General features: G+C 37.5%; 2 protein-coding genes across 12 annotated transcripts in view; one reads left to right on the top strand and one right to left on the bottom strand.

Annotated features, from left to right (window-relative positions):
* LOC127950481 (zinc finger FYVE domain-containing protein 9) overlaps nt 1-3,703 on the top strand; it is a 23,726-nt gene extending 20,023 nt beyond the window's left edge. For 4 of the 6 annotated variants that reach the window (XM_052547563.1, XM_052547562.1, XM_052547561.1 and 1 more), the window contains exon 19: nt 104-3,703. In XM_052547563.1, coding sequence (XP_052403523.1) covers nt 104-265 — 162 coding nt within the window. In that variant the 3' untranslated portion in view covers nt 266-3,703. The remainder of the gene's footprint in view (nt 1-103) is intronic. The other 2 variants (XR_008152475.1, XR_008152476.1) reach the window with 1 other exon arrangement.
* Nucleotides 3,643-20,426, bottom strand: LOC127950482 (coiled-coil and C2 domain-containing protein 1B). Of its 6 annotated transcripts, none has more exons than XM_052547566.1 (27): nt 20,306-20,426; nt 20,034-20,132; nt 19,737-19,852; nt 19,325-19,466; nt 18,285-18,385; nt 18,075-18,188; nt 17,766-17,903; nt 17,368-17,671; nt 16,335-16,465; nt 15,619-15,697; nt 15,446-15,502; nt 15,198-15,340; nt 14,912-14,984; nt 13,748-13,899; nt 13,535-13,664; nt 13,244-13,416; nt 13,025-13,150; nt 10,132-10,190; nt 9,922-10,038; nt 9,683-9,756; nt 9,540-9,598; nt 9,405-9,456; nt 7,913-8,012; nt 7,605-7,695; nt 7,313-7,435; nt 6,110-6,146; nt 5,312-6,029 (listed from the first exon to the last, which is right to left on the bottom strand). In XM_052547566.1, exons 3-26 carry the CDS (start codon nt 19,800-19,802, stop codon nt 6,135-6,137), a joined length of 2,616 nt encoding a protein of 871 aa, XP_052403526.1. In that variant the 5' UTR covers nt 19,803-19,852; nt 20,034-20,132; nt 20,306-20,426; the 3' UTR covers nt 5,312-6,029; nt 6,110-6,134. The 6 variants fall into 6 exon arrangements, with proteins under 6 accessions (XP_052403532.1, XP_052403526.1, XP_052403531.1 ...); XM_052547571.1 differs by having other exon boundaries at nt 13,760-13,899; XM_052547569.1 differs by having other exon boundaries at nt 15,198-15,337.

Here is a 20,426-nt window from a genome sequence, read left to right as displayed (position 1 = left end):
TAATAAACAATGTTATCTGGCTTTGATGTGGATGCTGATGCAGTAGTTATCATTCTAAATATGAATGGAGCTAAAATGTCTAAAACTCTGAAATGTGTTCCAGGTGGGCTACCTAGCAGGCAGTAACGGTCAGCCGCTGCTCCCCCAGTATCTGAGTGATCTAGACAGCGCCCTCATCCCAGTGATCCACAGCGGGGCCTGCCAGCTAAGTGAAGGGCCTGTGGTGATGGAGCTCATCTTCTACATCCTGGAGATCATCTCCTAAAACGAGGGAATCCGTCCAGTCTCAGACTCATGCCTCCCTCTTCGCTCTCTTTCTCTCATTTGCTATTCAAAGAGCCTGAAAGCTGTGCAGGAACAAGTCCTCCATACCACCTATGCACCATCTCCACTGGGACGCCCTCTGCCCAGCCTCGCTGAACGTGGTGCTCTCTTTCGTTTCTTCTCACCTCTCAACTCCACTGTGGAAACCATAGGCCCTGTTGAGTCAAAAGGGGTGGCGACCCTGAATTCGATCTCTACAGAACCGTTGTAGCAACACTAAGCTCCTCAAACACAAGAGGGCGCTCTACACGCTCAGTCCTAATGGAGACGACCGACAGAAGGGAAGGTGTGCACCATGAAATGGTTTCGGGTCACAGTGCATGGGCCTCAATAAGAAACGAAGAATGAGTTTCAGTCTCGCCTCTAAGCTTTATGAATCACCAGATGCTTTATTTCATGAATATGGACCTTATTTTGTTTAAAACCGCTCCAAAGCTAAAATGATGTAGCTTCCTCATTGAAGGGCTGCTTTGCATGGTAGCGGAAAGATTGTGGAACAGTATTAGGAATGTTGACGATTGAGTTACTGTCAAGTAATGTCAAGAACGGACCTCTGTTATAGACTTTATTATTACAAAACAATAAGAACCAATGATAATTTCAAGCGGCCTTCAGGAATTCAACTAGAACTTCAAGATCCACATAATGGTAGGTTTTGACATCACCGAAGGTCTCAGTCCAAGAAAGCTTTTACAGTGGATTGGTTTGGAACAGGATAGAGGAAGAAATGTTACTGTTTCTCTGGGCCACTGCATTTAGCATCCCATCCCCGTCCCATATCCCTTCTCAACTTTTTAGTGGTCCATGTTTGTATAATGTTCTGCCAGTGTTTTAAACATGTTATCATATAAAGGATTGTGTAAGGATTAGCAATGAAGTGCACGGGATATTAAGCCATCAGTAGGAAATAAAGAAGAATGGATTTACTAAAATGTTAATTTAAAGATGAATGTTATATTCACAGATGAGAAAAGGTTGGACTTTGGTATGTGGTTCCAAAAGCCCTTAATTCAGCTATCAGTGTAGGGTTCTTAATGCCATGAGTTTCTCATAGTGTTAAAGGGATAGTTCACACAAAAATGAATATACTGTCATTAATCATTCACCCTCATGTTGTTCCAAACCTGTAAGACCTTCGTTCATCTTCAGAACACAAGTGAAAATATTTTTGATGAATTCCGAGAGCTCTTTACACGATCAAGGCTCAGAAGCGTAGCAGGGATTTTGTTAAAATAATCCATGTGACATCAGTTGATCAACCGTAATTAACAACACTACACGAATACTTTCTGTGCAACTTTAGCGAATAATGATTTTATTCAACAATTCTTCTCCGAGTCACCCTATAGCGCCAGTTTGGAGAGTATCACGTACGTAAACAACGTATGCAACATATCCAAGAAACTTACTTTTCAAAATGGCACTATAGGATGACTTGTCGGAGACTAATTGAATGATGTCATTTATTAGTTTTTTCTTTGCGCTCGAAAGGTATTCTCGTAGCTTCGTAAAATTACGGTTGAACCACTGATGGATTTTTTTACCGATGTCCTTGCTACATTTCTGAGCCTTGATCATGTAAGGATCCTTGCTGTCTATGGGAGGGTCAGAGAACTCTCGGAATTCATTCAAAATATCTTAATTTGTGTTCCGAAGATGAACTGAGGTCTTAAGTGTTAGGAACAACACAAGGGTAAGTATTAATGACAGAATATTCATTTTTGAGTGCACTATCCCTTTAAGGTGCATTACATTAGCTAAGTTAATATTCGGTTGTCATTAGTATTTAATGTGTGAAGCATAGCTCACATAGAAAGCACTTTGAAAGCAAGCAACTTTATGTTGGTCAACACAGGTTCTGCTGTGAAATATGCCGTCGCACAAAATTCATGATTGCGTGGATTCCTAATGAAATTACTGGATTTTGCCTGTGAACATTTGCTAAAGAACTCTAAATGCGACTATACCTTTACATGCTTTATGTCCTTTTATAGGAATAATATGCTTAAGCAGGGCTTCAGACTGCTTCTGGAATAGTTGCAAATGTGACAAAATTATTGATAATATTATCAGGAAAGTGATTTTGGGTGGTTTTATATAAAGCCCTTTAATGTACATGGAGAAGGGGACAAATTAGAAAGATTAGATTTAATCAGATTTAGCCATTGACTCATTCAGAGCTGTTACACAATTTTGCAAACATTTATTGAGCTGCCATGACTTTTTCATGTTTATGGGTTCAGTAATTTGAAAACACATTTCAATTTAGCTAGTCTTGTTTAGTCTTGAGCCCTGCTTTAGTTTCCCTAATTCCGGTTGATGTATCTTTTACTGATGTGATATCAGGATCCTTGAGATCACTAACTTCATAAGCAGGATATTATTTTAATCATATTTTTGTATAGATTTTTCACTCACACGGAGAAAGTTGATTACTACTACAGTTAGCCAACTCATTGTGGAACTCTCCCAAAACTGTAAACTACCAATATAAAGAGCTCTTCTCATTCAGGATGTCACTGTGGATACCATTTGAAGAGAAAAGGGCATTTGCCTTAAATTCAGAAGCTGATGTTTATCATCAAGACATATTTCAAAGGTCTGGATTGTCAATCTGGGTGTTATTAAAATGACTTCATCTGAAGTATCTTGACTATGACAATCAAATTCTAGTTAATCTTTAGTCAGATGACAAAGTAAAGGTGGGATGGTAACATATTGTCCTGTTTTGCATAATAACTGATATGGTTGGTTGTTTGGTTCAGATGGCCTCCGTTTGATGAACGAGGACAGCAGCTGATATGAAGATCCACAGCAAGTGAACCTCACAGCCCTTTATTAACAGTTCAACAGTTGAGGCATAAATCATGTGTTTCTGGCTTTTGGTGAAGAGCACCAACAGCCTTGGAAGCAGACGGTTCATGAAAAATAAATGGCATTTCATGAAAGCTGCATTGTTTTCCACTAACCCAGCTCAAAACAGCCTTTTGTTACTCCCTGTATTCACCTTTGTCATTGTTTTTCTACCTGTGCAGTATTGTATATCTTGACATTTATATATTTTGTTAACCATGGCCTTTTCCCGTGTAATTTCTTTTTGTTGTGTTTTTTTTTGGACCAGCCCAAAGCGTGATACAGCATGCATGCTGAAACCAATGAGAACATGTAGTTCTCGGAAAATCTTTGCATTTTGACAGCATTTCAGAGGACAATCTGCTTGAAAGAACAGTTTTACATTCTGTTGATTTGATCTGTTATGAAAGACTGTCTAAACCTGACATGGGTGGAATGGGAATACATTTGCAATGTACGAAAAGGAAAAAATACAACTTTTCTTTATTGTACACTACATATGTCAATAAAAGCAGTCTTTATCAAACCTGTTGAATATACAAAATGTTTTTTTTATATTAGTAGTCGCCATTAAAAGTCAAATAAAATAAATTTCAGTTAAATCAAGAAAAGTCAGGAACTGCAGATCTTTGTTTTTCTCATTTATTAACAAAACGGTTTAAATAAACTTGGTGTAAAATGAAAATAAATGACATGGCTGACTCTTGAGGGGAAAAAAAAAAAATAGTAGAAAGAAAAAACTGACACATGCTATATGTAACAAGGTTTTTCAACATAAGCCTTGTGGTGGATTTAAAGCTTGATCCGAGACTGGAAAATGTGCCAAATCACAGAATTCACATGAGATGGGAACCACTGTAACTGAAATGAATGGACACTAAGAACTAGGCTGAAGGATCTAGATTGTACATTGTCCATGCTTAAAAGCCAACTGTCAGTCAATTCTGAAAGAATTGCTGAAAATGTACTTCTCTCTTATACCATCCAAGATGTGGATTAGTTGGTTTCCTCGTTGGAACAGATTTGGAGAAATTCAGCATTACATCACTTGCTTACCAATGGATTCTCAGTGAATGGGTGCCATTAGAATGTCCAAACAGCTGATAAAAACACATTACAATAATCTATAAGTAGTTCACATGACTCCAGTCATTCCAATAAAATCTTGAGAAAAAACAAACTTAAATGGCCATCAAGACATTTTTAAACTTCAAACCATTTCTTCAGCTAAAATCTGACTCCTCTCTCCGTAATTTACTGCTTCACCCAGTGAAAAAGTTCCCTTGTCTGAATCAGGAGAGGAATATGAATGGAACAAGCACCACCATTTACAAGTGAAAAATAGTCCAAAACAGACTGGATTTTGAGGAGTCGGGACATTTTCACTGGAAGAAGGATTGTTATGGGTTATGGAGTCAAAGTTAAAATGATTTATTACAACCATGCAGTTTTACAAGACTTTAATTAATGGACAGGAGTGGTGTGGATTACCATGATGTTTTTATCAGCTGTTTGAACACTCATTCTGACGGCACCCATTCACTGCAGAGGACCCATTGGTAGTAAGTGATATATTGCAGAATCTGTTCTGATAAAGCAGCAAACTCATCTACATCTTGGATGGCCTGAAGAGGAGTACATTTTCAGCAAATTTGAATTTTTGGGTGAGCTAATCCTTAAAGCTATTTCTGAGGTGTCATCTTATGTGTCTGCACACTAGACCTCAATGTAAACATTGGCTTTATGTGGCTAAAGTGACTACTAGGAGTAACCCTAATGCAGAACAACTGTCAAGTGCAAGAAGAGTGATAAAAGACTTCTCTCATATATTACGTTTAATATATATATATGTATAAACAAAACAAAGCAGAATATCTCAAAAGTCTGCTTTAGCTAACGTATAAGGTCAACTAAACTGGCACTTCTGAATATGCCTAATGCAGCACCAGTTCTAGTCCTGATCGTCAGCAAAATGCTAAGAAAGATTACTAAAGCCTAAATTTACTGGGAATATTATACTTTTTTTTATCATTCCCAAACATGGCGCGCTCGCTCATTTACCTCCAGAAGCAAACGTAAAAAAAAAAGGACTATTCATAATGTTTAATGAATAATTCACATTTGGATCAATTAGTAAAAGCTGGTTTATGGCTTTAATAATATTTATAAGGAATATAATATTTAACAGCAGTACTTTGACACGGCCTAGCCGTAATAAATCAAACAGTAAATTCACATAGGATGTAAACAAGCTTTGAAATGTCTGACAAAATGTTTGGGATTCAAACGCAAACCGTTTTGCATAGCTAATCGTGTGGAACTCATTTGCATAGCAGTCATACATTAGTATTTGAGATATGGCAGGAACAGGTTCCTAGATTGAGGGAGAACAGATTAAGTCATTCATCTTACTGCAGCAGCAGTGATTACTTTGGCATTAGTGCGTAAGTGCATCCCAGAGCAGTAAAAAAAAAAAAAACTCTCATTGGCTTCTGCTCCAATGCATTAATGTAACAGTTGGGGTGAGCGTTATTATTAAATCAAGAGATAATCTATCTCAAAAGGGCCGTTTAAAAAGCTATATCAATCATATGCAATCGGGGCACATTTTCCTGCTCCTTCTATTAATATCTCCTGTATTTTTAATAACCTCCCCCCAACTCTTACATCCCGGTCCAATCTCTTTTACCCTGATAAGACAAAGCTAACTTTCTCTGTCAGTGACTGTCTCTCTGTTGAGCAAGTTCCTCACAATCTCCTTCATGTGGTTCGTACCCAAGGCTAGCAGCACCGTTGAGCTTCCATCGTCCATACCTTCATCCACTTCGATAAAACCGCTGAGACCTCAAGACCTGAAAGAAAAATCTACTGTAAGGTGCAGTGTAACATGAATATGATCATATATCTGTCAGCAGAAATGGGTCAAACTTACGCTGTGAAGATGAAATCAGTGTCCGTTACAGCAGTACCTAATACAGACAGCAGATGACAGTCAAAACCATATGGCATAAAAAAAAAAATTGCATTCCCTACTTTCACTAAGAAATAGGACTAATCAAAAAATAAAGTACTGTCAGACATTTATTGTCATATAGGTTCATCACAGTGTAAGATTAATGCATACATTTTACTATTATTTCAGGTACAATGTGAATAAATGCCTGTTCTGTATGATTTTCTTTAAGGTATTATGAACAAATATTGTACAGGTGTAGAATGACATTGCTACTACCACTACTACTAATATCAATTATTATTGTTTATTTGCCTGTGTGTTTACTTTTTTTATTATTATGTTGGTCATTTTATATTCCGCTGTAGAGGAATATTATAAAATATTAATATCATTATTATCATTAATAATAATTCTTATTTTGAAAAATAATACAATATTATTATTGTTGTTGTTGTTGTGTTTTTAGTCATTTTCACTGTGAGTTTCGAAACCTAGACAAGAGGAATATTATATAATAGCAATATATTATTGTTAATATTAACAACAACAACAACCACAATAATAAATCAACTTTTATTATTGTTGTTGTTTTTAGTCCACTTTTTTATGTGCATTGTTAGATTTTAAATCCAGAAAACAGGACTTTTCAATAATACTCCTTTATAATATTTGATTTGTATGATTACGGTTAATAATGTTAATATTTAACAGCAATATATTTCGGTCCTAAATCTTTCACGCATCATTGTAAAATGGTCCGAATAAATACACAGGCCTTTGTTTTTACATGAAGAAATACCTTAATAATTCTTTGTGTCATCTGACAATACAGTTTTTGTAACACTTTACTGTAAGGTGTCCTTGTAACATGTATATACAATTAAAATAACAATAAATTAAGCATAATTACATTCAAGTAACCCCTAAGCCAAACCATAATATGTAAATGTAGGTAATTAATCATATTTATAATCTTATTAATATTTCAATCTAAATACATCAAGCAGGTCATCTCTTAATCTGTGTCAATAAATGAAATGGTATAATTCACCCTTAATCAACCTAAATATTTACCATCATCTTAATGTTCAAAATTTTCACTTATTAATATCAATAGACCAGGTACAAACATGAGCATTCAGCCGTGCCTCCATTAGACACAGCCACAGTCGCACTGACCTGTGGCTCCTCCAGCACTAGCCATCGCTCTGTGACAGTCTGGTGGTCCTGCCCACCCAGGGGCTCTCGGAGACGAACCCTCACCTCCAGACGACCACCTGTGGCCTTCCGCCCATCCATGAGCTGCATTCAGAAATGAAGCCACACAAATGTAAACATGGTGATGTCTGGCTAATGGGTGTGAATGTGCCATTTTAGCTCCAGTTCACATGTTAAACACACACAGCTGATGTTTGCCCTCTCGTCTCTGGCTCTTGTGCACATACTGTTAAAAATAAATAGCCCCGCTCACCTCCACTATCTCTCTCACTTCGCTTTCAGTTTCCAGTTTCTCCAGTTTGAGCTGGGCTGTTCCTACAGGCTTGTCACTTCTCAGGAAGCCGCTGTCCCAAAACAAAGAAGTCAGTGTGAAGCTCAGACCCACCTACTCACACTGACCCAGCATGCACCACAACTACCACAGAGTTCAATCAGGGCATTGACCTGTCTGTGTGTCTGCCCAAGATAAATGGATCTTAAACAAACTGTGTCCTGTTTAGGAGACAATCAAAGTCCCAAAATGAGGATTATTTGGTGCTTCTGTCCGACAGTAACACCCACCCTTTGTGCAGCACTTCCAGCTTCAGGCCTTTAGACTGTATAACTCTCCTGAAGCCACGGTGGTTCCGGTTGATGTTCAGTTTGAAGTTCTGGTTATACTCTGTCAAAACACCAAATAAAGTCCATACCTTCAGCAGCAAATATTACTTTTAATAACACTGCTCTCTAAAATACTTGTTATTTATGGTGTCCTGCAGTCCGATTTTTTTCACTAAACTGTATATTTGTCCAAGCTAACTTATTTTCTTATATACATCTCTCAGTAAGTTTTTTTTTTTTTTGATTAATACTTTTTTTTTCCTTGTAAGGAGGCATTAAATTGATCAAAGGTGACCGTAAATACAATTGTAATGTTAAAAAATAGTTCTACAGTATTCCCCATTTTAATCAATAAAAGATAGGTCAGTAAGGTTTTTTTTTCCTAGTAAGGAGGCATTAAATCACAGGCATCAAAAGTGACTGTAAATACAACTGTAATGTTAAAAAAATTATTCTACAGTGGCATGTGAAAGTTTAGGAACCCATTGCAGAATCTGTGAAAATGTGAATAATTTTCAAAAAATAAAAGAGATCATACTAAATGCATGTTATTTTTTTATCTAGTACTGTCCTGAGTAAGATATTCAAAAGTTCAAAAGTTTAGGAACCCTTAGTTCCTAAACAGTCAGTGCTGGAAAGGGTTCAAATATGCAAAGATGCTGGAAAACTGAAGAATCTGCAGGACCTTAAAGATTTTTCTGAAGAACGCTGCTCAGTTTAACTGTTCAGAACAAACAAGGGACTCATGCACAACCACCACAAAACAGAAAGACAGCCGTGGATCATCAGGTAACAGAACACAGTACTTAGAACTAAAGGTTCCTAAACTTTTGAATGGGGTTATTTTAATAATTTCAGCATTTTTTTTTGGTCTTGTGGACTATATGCAAACATCTTTTATGCAAAATATCAAATAGATGCTGTTCTTTTAAAAGTTTTCTTCATCAAAGAATCCTGAGAAAATGTATCATGATATCCACCAAAATATTAAGCAGCACAGCATTTTTCAGAATTGATAATAATAATAATAACAATAATAATGTTTCTTAAGCATTTGAGAATGCTTTATGTAACTTCATGTGACATTGAATAAATTAGATATTTTAAACTATATTTAAATAGAAAAAATAACATCTTAAATTGAAATCATTTCTGCTCTCCTGTAGTAATTACTGCAAGGTCATGGGTGCGATTCACAGGAAATATATGAACTGATAACATTCCTACCTTTAATGCAATATAAGTTGCTTTGGATAAAAGCGTCTGCTAAATTCATAAATGTAAATGTAATAATATTTCACAATATTACTGTTTTTACGATAGTTTTAATAAAATAAAGCTAGCCCTGGTGAACATTACGGTCTTCTTTCAAAAACTAAAATCTTACTGCCCCAAAACTTTGAATGGGTTAGTGTATTTGATAATATAGAAATGAATAGCTGGACATTTTTACCTGGGTTGTTGGTGTTTTTGATGACTGATGTTTTATGTTTCTGAGGTTGATCCTAACATAAACAGAGAAAGTAATTTATTATAAATGCGTGACTGGGTAAAATGAAGCTTATGTGACTGAAGAGCTCGCACTCACTGTACTGGGGTACGGGAAATCGAACTTGACATAGGCATCCAAGTCATTGGTTGCGACGCCTTTCAAAAGAAGCACAGAGGGGGAATGTTTAAAAGCAAGATACTTCCTAACAGTGTTTGTTTCAAGAACAGTTTAAAGCTTACCAGGAGGAGCAGGAAGGTTCATCCCTCTAACAATGACCACAACCATATCTGTGCTACTGAGCTCCGGGAAAATCCTACAAGAGCACAAGTCAGGAAAAATAAATCATGTTATTCAATGAAACATCCCATATTTCCCTTGATGGTGATGTTGAACAGTAGTGAAGTAGGTGCTTCCTGTAGAAAACACAGTTTTGGGCTTCTCCTTGATGTAAGATCTGCAGTGAGAGAGAGTGTCAGACCTGACAGTGCGATATGTTCTCTCTTCAAAGTGATGTTTAGGGGGCTGGAGCCCCCTGTTCCGCGCCAGTTTAAGAATCTCCAGGCTCTTCTTACATTGTTCTGCCATGTTCTCAAATCTACAAGAGGGAAAAGGGGAATAAATGAAATGCCCAATGAAAATCACTCGAATTTCATTTATTGAAGAGGTGTACTGGTGATGCGATACATACTTGGTTGTTTCTGCGATATTCCCCATGTGTGTGAACTGCTTGGAGTACGTCACACATTTCTGAAGAAGAAAGGAAACATGTCCTACTTACATATTCCACATCCTCTTAGAAGTTCTGTCTCAAAGCCTAGTGATCTGTCTACTTAGACAGCATTTTAAACATGTGGGTGTTTTCATAAGCAAGATGAGCTGTCTGCTTGCCCTAGCGTAAAACTGTGTTGTTGCTGCCAAGGTCTTGATTATTGAAAATCACGTTATATTTGATGCAAAGCTAACTCAATTAAATCAAATGAAAAACAAAACAAAAAACTTTGTAACTGCAAATGGAGTCGAGAAATCGATTTCAGTGGCTCAGATGGATTCCAAAAACCTGCCATAGTATTTCTTATTTATAGTCTCTGATTTTGATCAGTGTCTTTGAGTGCATCTTAAGCTAATGCACAGTACTGTTTAACTACTGGGTTTTGGGAAAACGTCTTGGGTATACTTACACACACACACACACACACATATATATATAAGGTTAAAGAAGTCACCACTCACCACTGATATATACTCATCTACTTTAAATAAATAAAAAAAAATACTAATTTCAATAGAGCTTGGCAGAGTATCACACTGTTAGCTTAGCAACATGCTAACACCAAATTCTTATACTGAATAGCAGTGATTCTTATGAGCATGATCTGTGAAATAGTGACTATAAATACACTTATAGTGAATATAAATGTATTTAATTTGCCCAAGGTTTATTTTACTCATTAATAAAGGGATAGTTCACCCAAAAACTAAAATTCTGTCATTAATTACTCAATCTCATGTCATTCCAAACCAAACATCTTCAGAACATATTGAAATATCTTAAAGGGGGGGTGAAATGCTTGTTTTCACTCAATATCCTGTTAATCTTGAGTACCTATAGAGTAGTACTGCATTCTTCATAATTTCAAAAAGTCTTTAGTTTTATTATATTCATAAGAGAAAGATAGTCTGTACTGATTTTTCCCGGAAAAACACTACCGGCTGGAGGCGTGACGTGTGGGCGGAGCTAAAGAATCCCGAGCGCCAGTAGGCTTTTGCGTTGAGAGCATTTGGAAGCTGTGACATTACCGTGAGGACAAAACCAACCAAAACAAACCATGGCTAACAGTCAGATTCAGCGTATATTTATGATCCAGAATCAGATCCAGAGGCTGAAATTTAACAAGAGCAGCATCAGCAACAACGTCTCTATGTGGTATGTACTGAAACTGTATATATTTGCTTAGCGGTTTTGGAAAATGACTAAGTTCCACTTTGTCGTCTTTCTTTTTTTTTTTTTAAGCTGTACATGTGGAAAGTGCAGTTTGATGACAACATCGCATGTTGTTTACTTGATGTGCTTACGCGCCGATAGCTAAGTTAACAACACAGAGATATTTGAAGCAGTTTTACTCACCGCCTGCGGTTCCAACACACGATCGTGACCCTTTTTCGTTGGGACTGCATTATCCTTAAGAAATAAACGATGTGCAAAACCGTCGTCAAACTGGGCTTTGTTTGTAAAACAAGCATCTTCGAAATGCAGGGAACAAACACAAACACTTGCACAACTCCGTTGATGCTCTGTTAAAATAAACTCCATCCACTGGTCCCTTAATGCGGTTTCTCTGTTGGTAATCTGTGCAGGGTTGTCTTGCCCTGGCAACCAAAAACACACTTCTTTTGTGACATTTCGCGACGCTCTCGCTCTGATCAGTGAATGTCTGTGCTCTCAGTGCTCTGCTATACGGGAGCGCGCGCTCTTCCGGCAGAAGTGCCCTCAGGACCCATATAAGGAAATTCCGCTCCATCTAACGTCACACAGAGCCATACTCGAAAAAAACTTTCCGAAACTTGTGACAAACCGGAAGGAGTAATTTTGGAACAGAAATACTCCTTCAAACGTACAACTTAATTTTTGAAACTTTGTCCATGTTTAGCATGGGAATCCAACTCTTTAACAGTGTAAAAAAAACTCAGTATACATGAAATAGCATTTCACCCCCCCCTTTAAGGCCTTCTGAAATAAAGCATATACACCTAGGATGGCTTGAGGATGAATAAATCATGGGGTAAATTTTCATTTTGGGGTAAAATATCCCTTTAATCCAATTCCAAAATGTAACATGCTCTTCTTGTGAGCAATATATGTGACATAATGACCATAAATAGTTTTGAGTATAAAATGCCAACATAATGTGTATTTTATGCTTTATGTTAGAGTATCACACAGTTAGCTAAGCAACATGCTAATATCAAACTATTGCAATCAAAAATGTAGTATGTTATTTGTGTAGTGTCAAAGACTATAGAATACCCAAGAAGTGTCACTCGTATAGCTTTGAATGGGGAAAAATGCAACACTCACATGGCCACTAAATTGCAGGAAGCTCCACCTCCTTAATAAAAAGGAACCAATCACTAATCTGTAAAGTCAGTGCATCACTGCAGAAATCCTGGTTGCTATAGAAACAGTCAGCGCTATGAGACATGCACTCAGGACTGCGCATGCACATTGGCTGATCTAGCCATAAAAATACACTTTTTATAATGCTATTTGACCAAAAGTAACAACATTTATGACACAGTTGATGTCAGATTTCTTTGGTGATTTCAAATATGAAATTTAATCCTAAAATAGGTGGATAGTTTTGGAGAATTTGATGTCTCCCCATTCAAAGAGATAGGAGCTGCACTTTCATGCCGAGAGGTGTTTCAAAGATGGCCGCCGAGTGACATGACTTGTCTTAAAAGATACAGATTTCCAATTCATTGGCGATTTTATTTCAGATCCATTTCGATGTAGACTGTAACTAGTTTTGGCACTGATCCAATTTCTGTGTTACTCCATTAATTCACCAACTTCTTGTTACCTCGTATTGCTCTTTGAGTAGTTTGGTGAGTTGAGTGTAGACCTCCTCAGCCTTCTCTGAGATCTGAACATCACTGTGCTGGACTAGGATAAAGTCTTCGTCCTCATCTCCAGGCGGTGAAGGCACCTTAAAATAAGGGGGGGGGGGGGGGGGGGTTATTACTCATTTTATTATGGATTTGTTAAAGAATTTATTTTAAAAAACAAATCACAGCGTTACCTTGCTTATGTCCATCATCTTGCCGCTGCGGACCGCTTCTATCATGGGGTCCAAACCCTTTGCTGCTCGCAGGTGGGTCTTGGCCTGCTCTAGGTCATTCTTCTGCTTTGCCTGCAGCGCTGCTTTCATGTACTGCTTTTTGCGGCCTTCCAGAAACTCCAGCTGCTGCTGAGCTGAGATGACAATAACCAGATTTAAACCAGTTTGAGAGAGTTTTGTGTGCTTTTTATGTAACTCAGTAACAAAATATAAAAAACATCCCAATTAAAAGGCCATCTTAAAACTCTGTACCTGTGTCAGGCAGACTTCCTCTTTTAGACGTTCTGTCAGGGGAAGGTGAAGGGGTCCTCTGGGGCTTCTGTACCGTTGGCTGTACTGCAAGAGTGGGCTTCTTTTGGTCGCCTACTTTCGGAGCTTTAACCTAGAAAGCAAACGTGAAAAAAAAATAGTGCTGTCTTTCACATATAGAGGCAACTTTAAAAATATTTCAGAAATGCTACAAACTTTAGAATTTACTTTCTCCTCTCCCTCTTCGTCGTCCTCTTCACCATCGCCAGCTTCAGCTTCATCAGATGTTAGTTTATTGGCTGTTTCCAACACTGCAGCCAATCCCTGCTCTGGAGAAGTAGCCTTCTGGCCTGGGATTGGAGGAAAGCCTATAGAGAACATTTCAGTTGAATAGAACTCCTCATTTTCTTAGCAGGAATTCAAGCCAATAATTAAAGGAATTCAAACGTTGTGAGGAAATGAATACTTTTATTTACCAAGGATGCATTAAATTGATCGAAAGTGGCAGTAAAAACATTTATAACTGTTATGGTCTTGCCTATCCAGAAATCCTTTGTTTGCGCCTTCCTGTCACCAGATTGCATTTGTTTGTTTTGGATTCTTTCTTTTTTCTTGTGTGTTTGTAGGGTGGAGTCAAGCGGCAGGTGCGGTGGGTTACCGGTGATGAGTTGACAGGTAAAAAAAAATAAGGCCTTTGTACCTTTTCCCAGTGTGTCTGACCCCCATTTGCGCTTGATGCCTCTCCAGAACCAGCTTATGAGCATACTTTAATTTTCTTTTAAGTTTTCTATTTCCTTTTGTGTTGATATTATATAATTCACTTATAGATTACTTTAATAAACATATATTTTGGGGTTAATTTCATTTGTATGTGACCTCCCTTATTTATGTTACGCTGCCTTGAGCCTACTGACTATTTCAAATAATTATGATACTTTTTAAAGTTCTATTAATAAAAAAAAAAAAAATCACTTGTTTCCACAAAAATATTAAGCAAAACAACTATTTTTAATGATAGCGGAATTAAAAAGCACCAAATTAGCATATTCAAATGATTTCATTTTCAAATTTCAATGTGATACTAGAGATGGTGTAATGGCTGCTAAAATTGTACTTTGCCTTTGTAGGAATAAATTACATTACAAAATATATTAAAACAGAAAACTGTTACAAAATATATTTAAACAGAAAACTGTAATTTATATTTTAATATCTAACAATATTGCAACCTTATCGTTGTTGTTTTTTGTTTTTGTTTTTTTTAATCAAGCAAGTGCAGCCTTGGAAAAGAACATCTAAAATCTATCTATTGGTAGTGGACATGTACACAAAAATATATGTACAGTATTATATATTCTTTTTGAGTAGAGAACAACCAACCTGGAGGAGCTGGAAGTTCGTCAAAGTTGACAGGTCGGCCTGCTTTATGGGCACGGATGGCAGCCTGGTATTGCTGTGGGTTACACAAAAGAACATCATCTGAAATCAAGTCGGTGGAAACACCTTTGTGTGTTTAAAATGTAATACTGTAGTAGGTTAACATGAACTTAAAAACAAGTCCTTCTTCAACAATCAGACACAATCTAAAAAGGAAACGCTGCATGAGAAACCAAAGGTTTGTGGACACACTCAGTGGTTTAGGTGTCATTTTGATAGGTTTACTAACTTTAGCAATGCGGTCATGCATGCGGGCTTTGCGCTCATCTCCGCTGGCCTTAGCTTGTGTGAAGGCCTCTTTGTACTTGGCCATCCTCTGTTCCAGAGCGTCAAGAACCGTCTGGGGCTGAGCTGGGCCAGAAACACTGTCTGCTGGTAGAACAAAAACAATAATTTAGGTAAGACCATATTTAGACTACTAAAAGAGACACATGCTCAGCCTATGAAAATATCTGATGTGTGAGCTGGTGTACTAACCAGGAGCTGAAGGGGAGGAAACAGCTTTTTGAGGTGCAGGCTGAGTAACTGTAGAGGCTGTGGAAAAGAATCAAAGCTACAAGCCTTAAACATACTGAATGTAACAAATATGCAACACATCATAGCTACTACAGTACCTTTCTAACCATAAATTATAATAATTTAGGTCTAACCTTGAGACAGAGGGGGCGGAAGGGAGCTCATATCCACCGGCTGGCCTTTCTCCAAAGCCTCAATGGCTGCATCGAATCCCTGAGCCAAACAAGCAAACAGCATAGTGCTATTCTTTGTCTACTTCCTACAAGTCCTGAATACCTCAAATAACTTAGCACATTTTAGTTATTAGAAATCCTTATTTACAAGAACAAGACACTTCGTTAAGAGGAATATCCAAACTCGCACTCGTGGTAGATGCCTTGAATTAAATGCCAGACCAACTGAAACGCTCTGTAGAAACAGTAAAGGCTTTGAGATACAAAGTCTTTGGCAAGTTTGAGTCAAATGTTCCATATTAGAGCAGAAGGCAAACGGAAAAAGACACATTAACAGGGTGTGATACGTTTACAAAGCCTTGCCTGTTAAGTGAGCACAGACAGCACAGTTACAGAAGTTTGCTTTTTGGTTTTAATGGAAGCTACTAAAAGAGTTTATAAGACAAAACAAAGAAAACATCTACAATAATTTAGAAAAACTGTATATAATTTATCAGAAAGAAGGAATCCAAACTTTGTTCGATTCTAAATTTGCTAACTGATGAAACATTCATTTTGAAATTTTGAAGTCATGAAGTCCTTAAAGGAAAGGCCATAAATATGCCACGGTTTGAAAATTAACAGTACAGAGACAGCAATACATAGCTATTTATGTTTGATTAGAAACCACATCGTACCTTGCTGGTCTTTATATGCATTTTGGCTTGGTCAATATCTCCTGCTTGTTTGGCCTTGAGAGCTGCCATCCTGTATTCCTTCTGTCGCTCTAACAGAACGTCTTTACCGGGCTGTCCGGACAGCGAGTCTGCTTTAGGAGCAGAGGAAACCACAATGTAGCATTTACAAAAACAGCTCTGGAGAATGCCATACTTGTAGTTAAATTAGCAAGTCACAAACAACTTAAAGGAGAAGGGCCTCATTTTCAAAATAGTTTGCTTTTCTATATCCAGCATTGATGATCCATTGAAAATATATATATATATATATATATATATATATATATATATATATATATATATTGTAAATTTTGAATTATGACTACAAATATTATGGAAACTGAAAAAAAAAAGATTCCTATTAAATATTATCAGTTTATATTTTAGGGATGTTGGTTACTCATTAACCAAGACAAACTGCAGTCAAATATTATTTAGAGAATAGGGATCAAGTCTGTTAAAAATGTAAATTAAAAATGCTTCTATTTTGCATTATTTTCTAATCGAACATACACAAATTTCATTACAAATTCTAAGCATAATTTAAGTGAAAAATACAAATGCACATTCTGCATGAATTGCATAAGATTTAACAATTAGATATGTTTTTTTTTTTTTTTTTAAGCATTGTAGGTTCATCAATACTGGATTTATTTTTGGTAATATTGTGAAATATTATTCCAATTTAAAATAACCTTACAATCTTGTGTGAATGTTCAAATGAGCTTCAACAGAAGCAAGGAAATCTGATTTGTACAAAGAAGCTCCATGTCACAAATTTGCTTACATTTGATTCCTGACCTAGAAACAGTCATGGATTAAATTCTTCATCGTTCTTATATGACTTTCTTGTATTTTGAATATTTTCCTAAAACATTTTTATTTCACGGTTTAAATGAAAATAAATCCTATCAATTCACACTCTAGCTACGCATTTCATCTTCAGTTTCAACCATTAACTTGTGGTATGTTGTCACAAAAGCACTTGACAGACCTAAGTGCAATTCAGTGCCACTTGCTGCGTGTTTGCCTTCTGGGGATGACAGGGAAGCTGGAGATGTTACACTGGAGGTCTCGTCTTTAGTGTCTGATGCTGGATCCATGACGACAGGGGCGGCCTCTGCCGAGACAGGAGAGATCTCAACAGCGCTGTCACACTCCCCGTTCTGATCAGGCGAAGCTGCAGGGGCAGGGGGCCGACTGGAACCACCAGATGCTCCGCATGCAACGGGAGGGGGAATCTCTGTTTCGTCAATCTTCCCTCCTTTCCGTACTGATGCCAGCATAGTCTGTAGTGTCTAAACAAAAATATGCAACTGTCAATTGTCATAAATTAGCATAAAAAATGATGTATCCAAAGATTGTGTGGGCAATGACACTACATCTGCGTACCTTGAGGCCTCTCTCGTATCGCCGAGCTTTAGAGGTTTCCCCTGCAGCTTTGGCATTGTTAACAGCCATCCTATACAGGTTTAATCTCTCCTCTAACGTGTGCTCAATGCTACCAGGCACTGAAGAAACCTTAGTGTCCTGTGAGAGAAAGAGAAAAAAGACTTTTCACAAAAGCCTTTTACCATTTAACAACAAAGTGGATGTTAATGGAGATGTGCAAATTAATAATAAGAACTTTGATATTACAATTAACACAGTTGTACAAAGACAATATGTTTATGCCTTTCCAAATAAACTGTTAGATCATACCTTGCTGGCTGGCGTCAGTTCTGCTGAAGGGGTTTCCGCACTAACAGGGGAGGCAGGAGTTGTGGTACCAGAGTCTTCCGTTTCCTCCTCTTCCACCACTTCCTGCAGCTCAGCCTAACGAGAATCACAACAAGCACTATAAACTCACCATACCGCATTCAAAATGTGACGACAGTCGAAAGAAACACAATAATCACAGGTTTGATTTACCAACAGGTCTTCGTCATCCTCCAGGCTTTCATCTTCATCATCATCGATGTCTTTCATGCAGGCCTCTGCCATTTTTGCAATATCCTCCATCGGTAATGGAGCTTGAACGGAAAAAAATTTAATAACATTTATTTAGATGTTCACAAAATATTTGTAACTAATCAGAGTACCGAGAAGACAGATGATAGGAGTGCTACCCTGTGGGTCAATGTTTGGCTGGTTACGCAATTACAACATCATCCTCTACTGATGGTATTCAAGAGGTACCATGTGCTATGATATTTTTTTCCCCCAATTCACAAAGTTTTGATTGCATTTTAGCATAGTACAATACATGTTTATTACATCATATAAACATTTCCCCCTTGGTTCCACAGACAAAGCTTAAGGCTACCCCCAGACTAAAATATATGTTTGAGCTGTCCCAACTGAAAATATCTTGCTCTGACATATCTTAAAATATGACAGTGTCATTGTTCTATCTCTAGATGCACAAGACATTTTTTAAAAAGCTGCTTAAATATCTCAATTTAACTAAGGCCTAGCCCTGGCTTAAGCTATGCCCCGTCTTTGAAACTGGGCCATAATGTTATAATACTGACTGATTTTGGATTCCTATTTTGGTATATTTTAATAAAATAAAAATATTTAAAAACTATTTATTCAAGTGATGGCGAGGCTGAATTCTCAGCAGCCAATGTCAGTGTCATGATCCCTCAGAAATTATTCTCATAATATGCTCCAAGAAAATGCACAAGATAAAGATGTTAAGTTTTTAAATCATGTACTTCTAAAGTGTTCCTCATCAACCGAGCAACTGCCCTGAAATGAATGGGAATGCTAAGAAAGACAGTCCTCTTCAGGTAATACAGATCTTGGCACTACCACAGCATGCATTAAGACTACATTACAGAAAGCATTAGGAGATAGTATTTCAGATCCTGCCTCTTAAAACTGGGCTGCAACAGACACAGTCTGCATTTATTATATGAATTTCAAAAAATTTTAAAAATAAGAATAACGATGATCACAATGCCCACCTTTACTAGGCTTTTTCCCCCTTGGAGCCACATTGGGTTTTTTCCCAACAATGGCAGCAAATTCTGCTTCTAAAGCTGGATCATCCAGATCTTGATCCATGTCCATCATATCATCTGGCTTGAAATCCAGAAACAATCCCATCTACCAAGAAACAAGAGCTTACATGTAAAGATCCAATAGCCCCCTTATCTCAGTCATGAGATGGACATTTCATCAGTGGATTCTAACCCAGAGCCCTTGTCCAATACAAACAAACAGACATAATCCTTAAAGGGACAGTTCACATTAAATGAAAACAGTGTTTACTTTAGTAACTTACGATGACAGAATTTTAATTTGAATCCCTTTTTGAAATGTTTAGCTAACAAAATTGACAGATGACAGTCACAGGCAGAAGATTTCGAAACTGACCTGTTTGGCAGCTGCTGCTCCTTGGCCTTTCGGCGCCGCTGCTCGCTTGTTTTTCCGGGCAAACATCCCGTCCAGCTCCCGCTCCTCCACACTTTAGTTTCAGGACAGATCAACTCCTGAATGAACGTGACGTGTTAATAAAGAATACTCTTTTCGTCTTAAACCGATTTGTAATGTTTAAGTGAAGCAGCGGCGTGGAAGTTTCTGCTCGCGGTCGGAATGACAGTTTAGCTTTAGAGGAAGTTTATTAAGGTAAACGTCACATGTGCTGTTAGCACGTGGGCTCTGCTGACTCACCCGCTGACCCAGGAGCAGTGCACTTTCTTTTCCTCGCCTACAGTAAACCCACTCCACTTCCTCCTTCCTTCCTACCGTACGAAGGGCTTCACAAACACCCTGTGAGGATTCCAAACAACATTATAACAGCACACACTCATTAAAAACAGAAAACTGTAACGTTACACACTTGTCAACAGAAACACTCGTAGTAGAGTTCCATTCGTTAGCTAAGACCTATGGCATATTAAATGATAACCATCTGACGTTAAACAAAACTTTAATTTATTTACCTCAGTGAATTTCTAATGAAAACGCAGCTGCGAACCGAGCTGCTTGTAACATTGGTTTTGTTTTGCTACTGAAACCAATGCAACAAAAACATCAAAAACAAGCCACGCCCAGCAGTGGAAA

The sequence above is a fragment of the Carassius gibelio genome, chromosome B2 (assembly GCF_023724105.1).
Source record: "Carassius gibelio isolate Cgi1373 ecotype wild population from Czech Republic chromosome B2, carGib1.2-hapl.c, whole genome shotgun sequence".
Classification (NCBI taxonomy): domain Eukaryota; kingdom Metazoa; phylum Chordata; class Actinopteri; order Cypriniformes; family Cyprinidae; genus Carassius; species Carassius gibelio.
The sequence above is the reverse complement of the archived record's forward strand: the minus strand, read 5'-3'. Positions and strand labels throughout refer to the sequence as shown.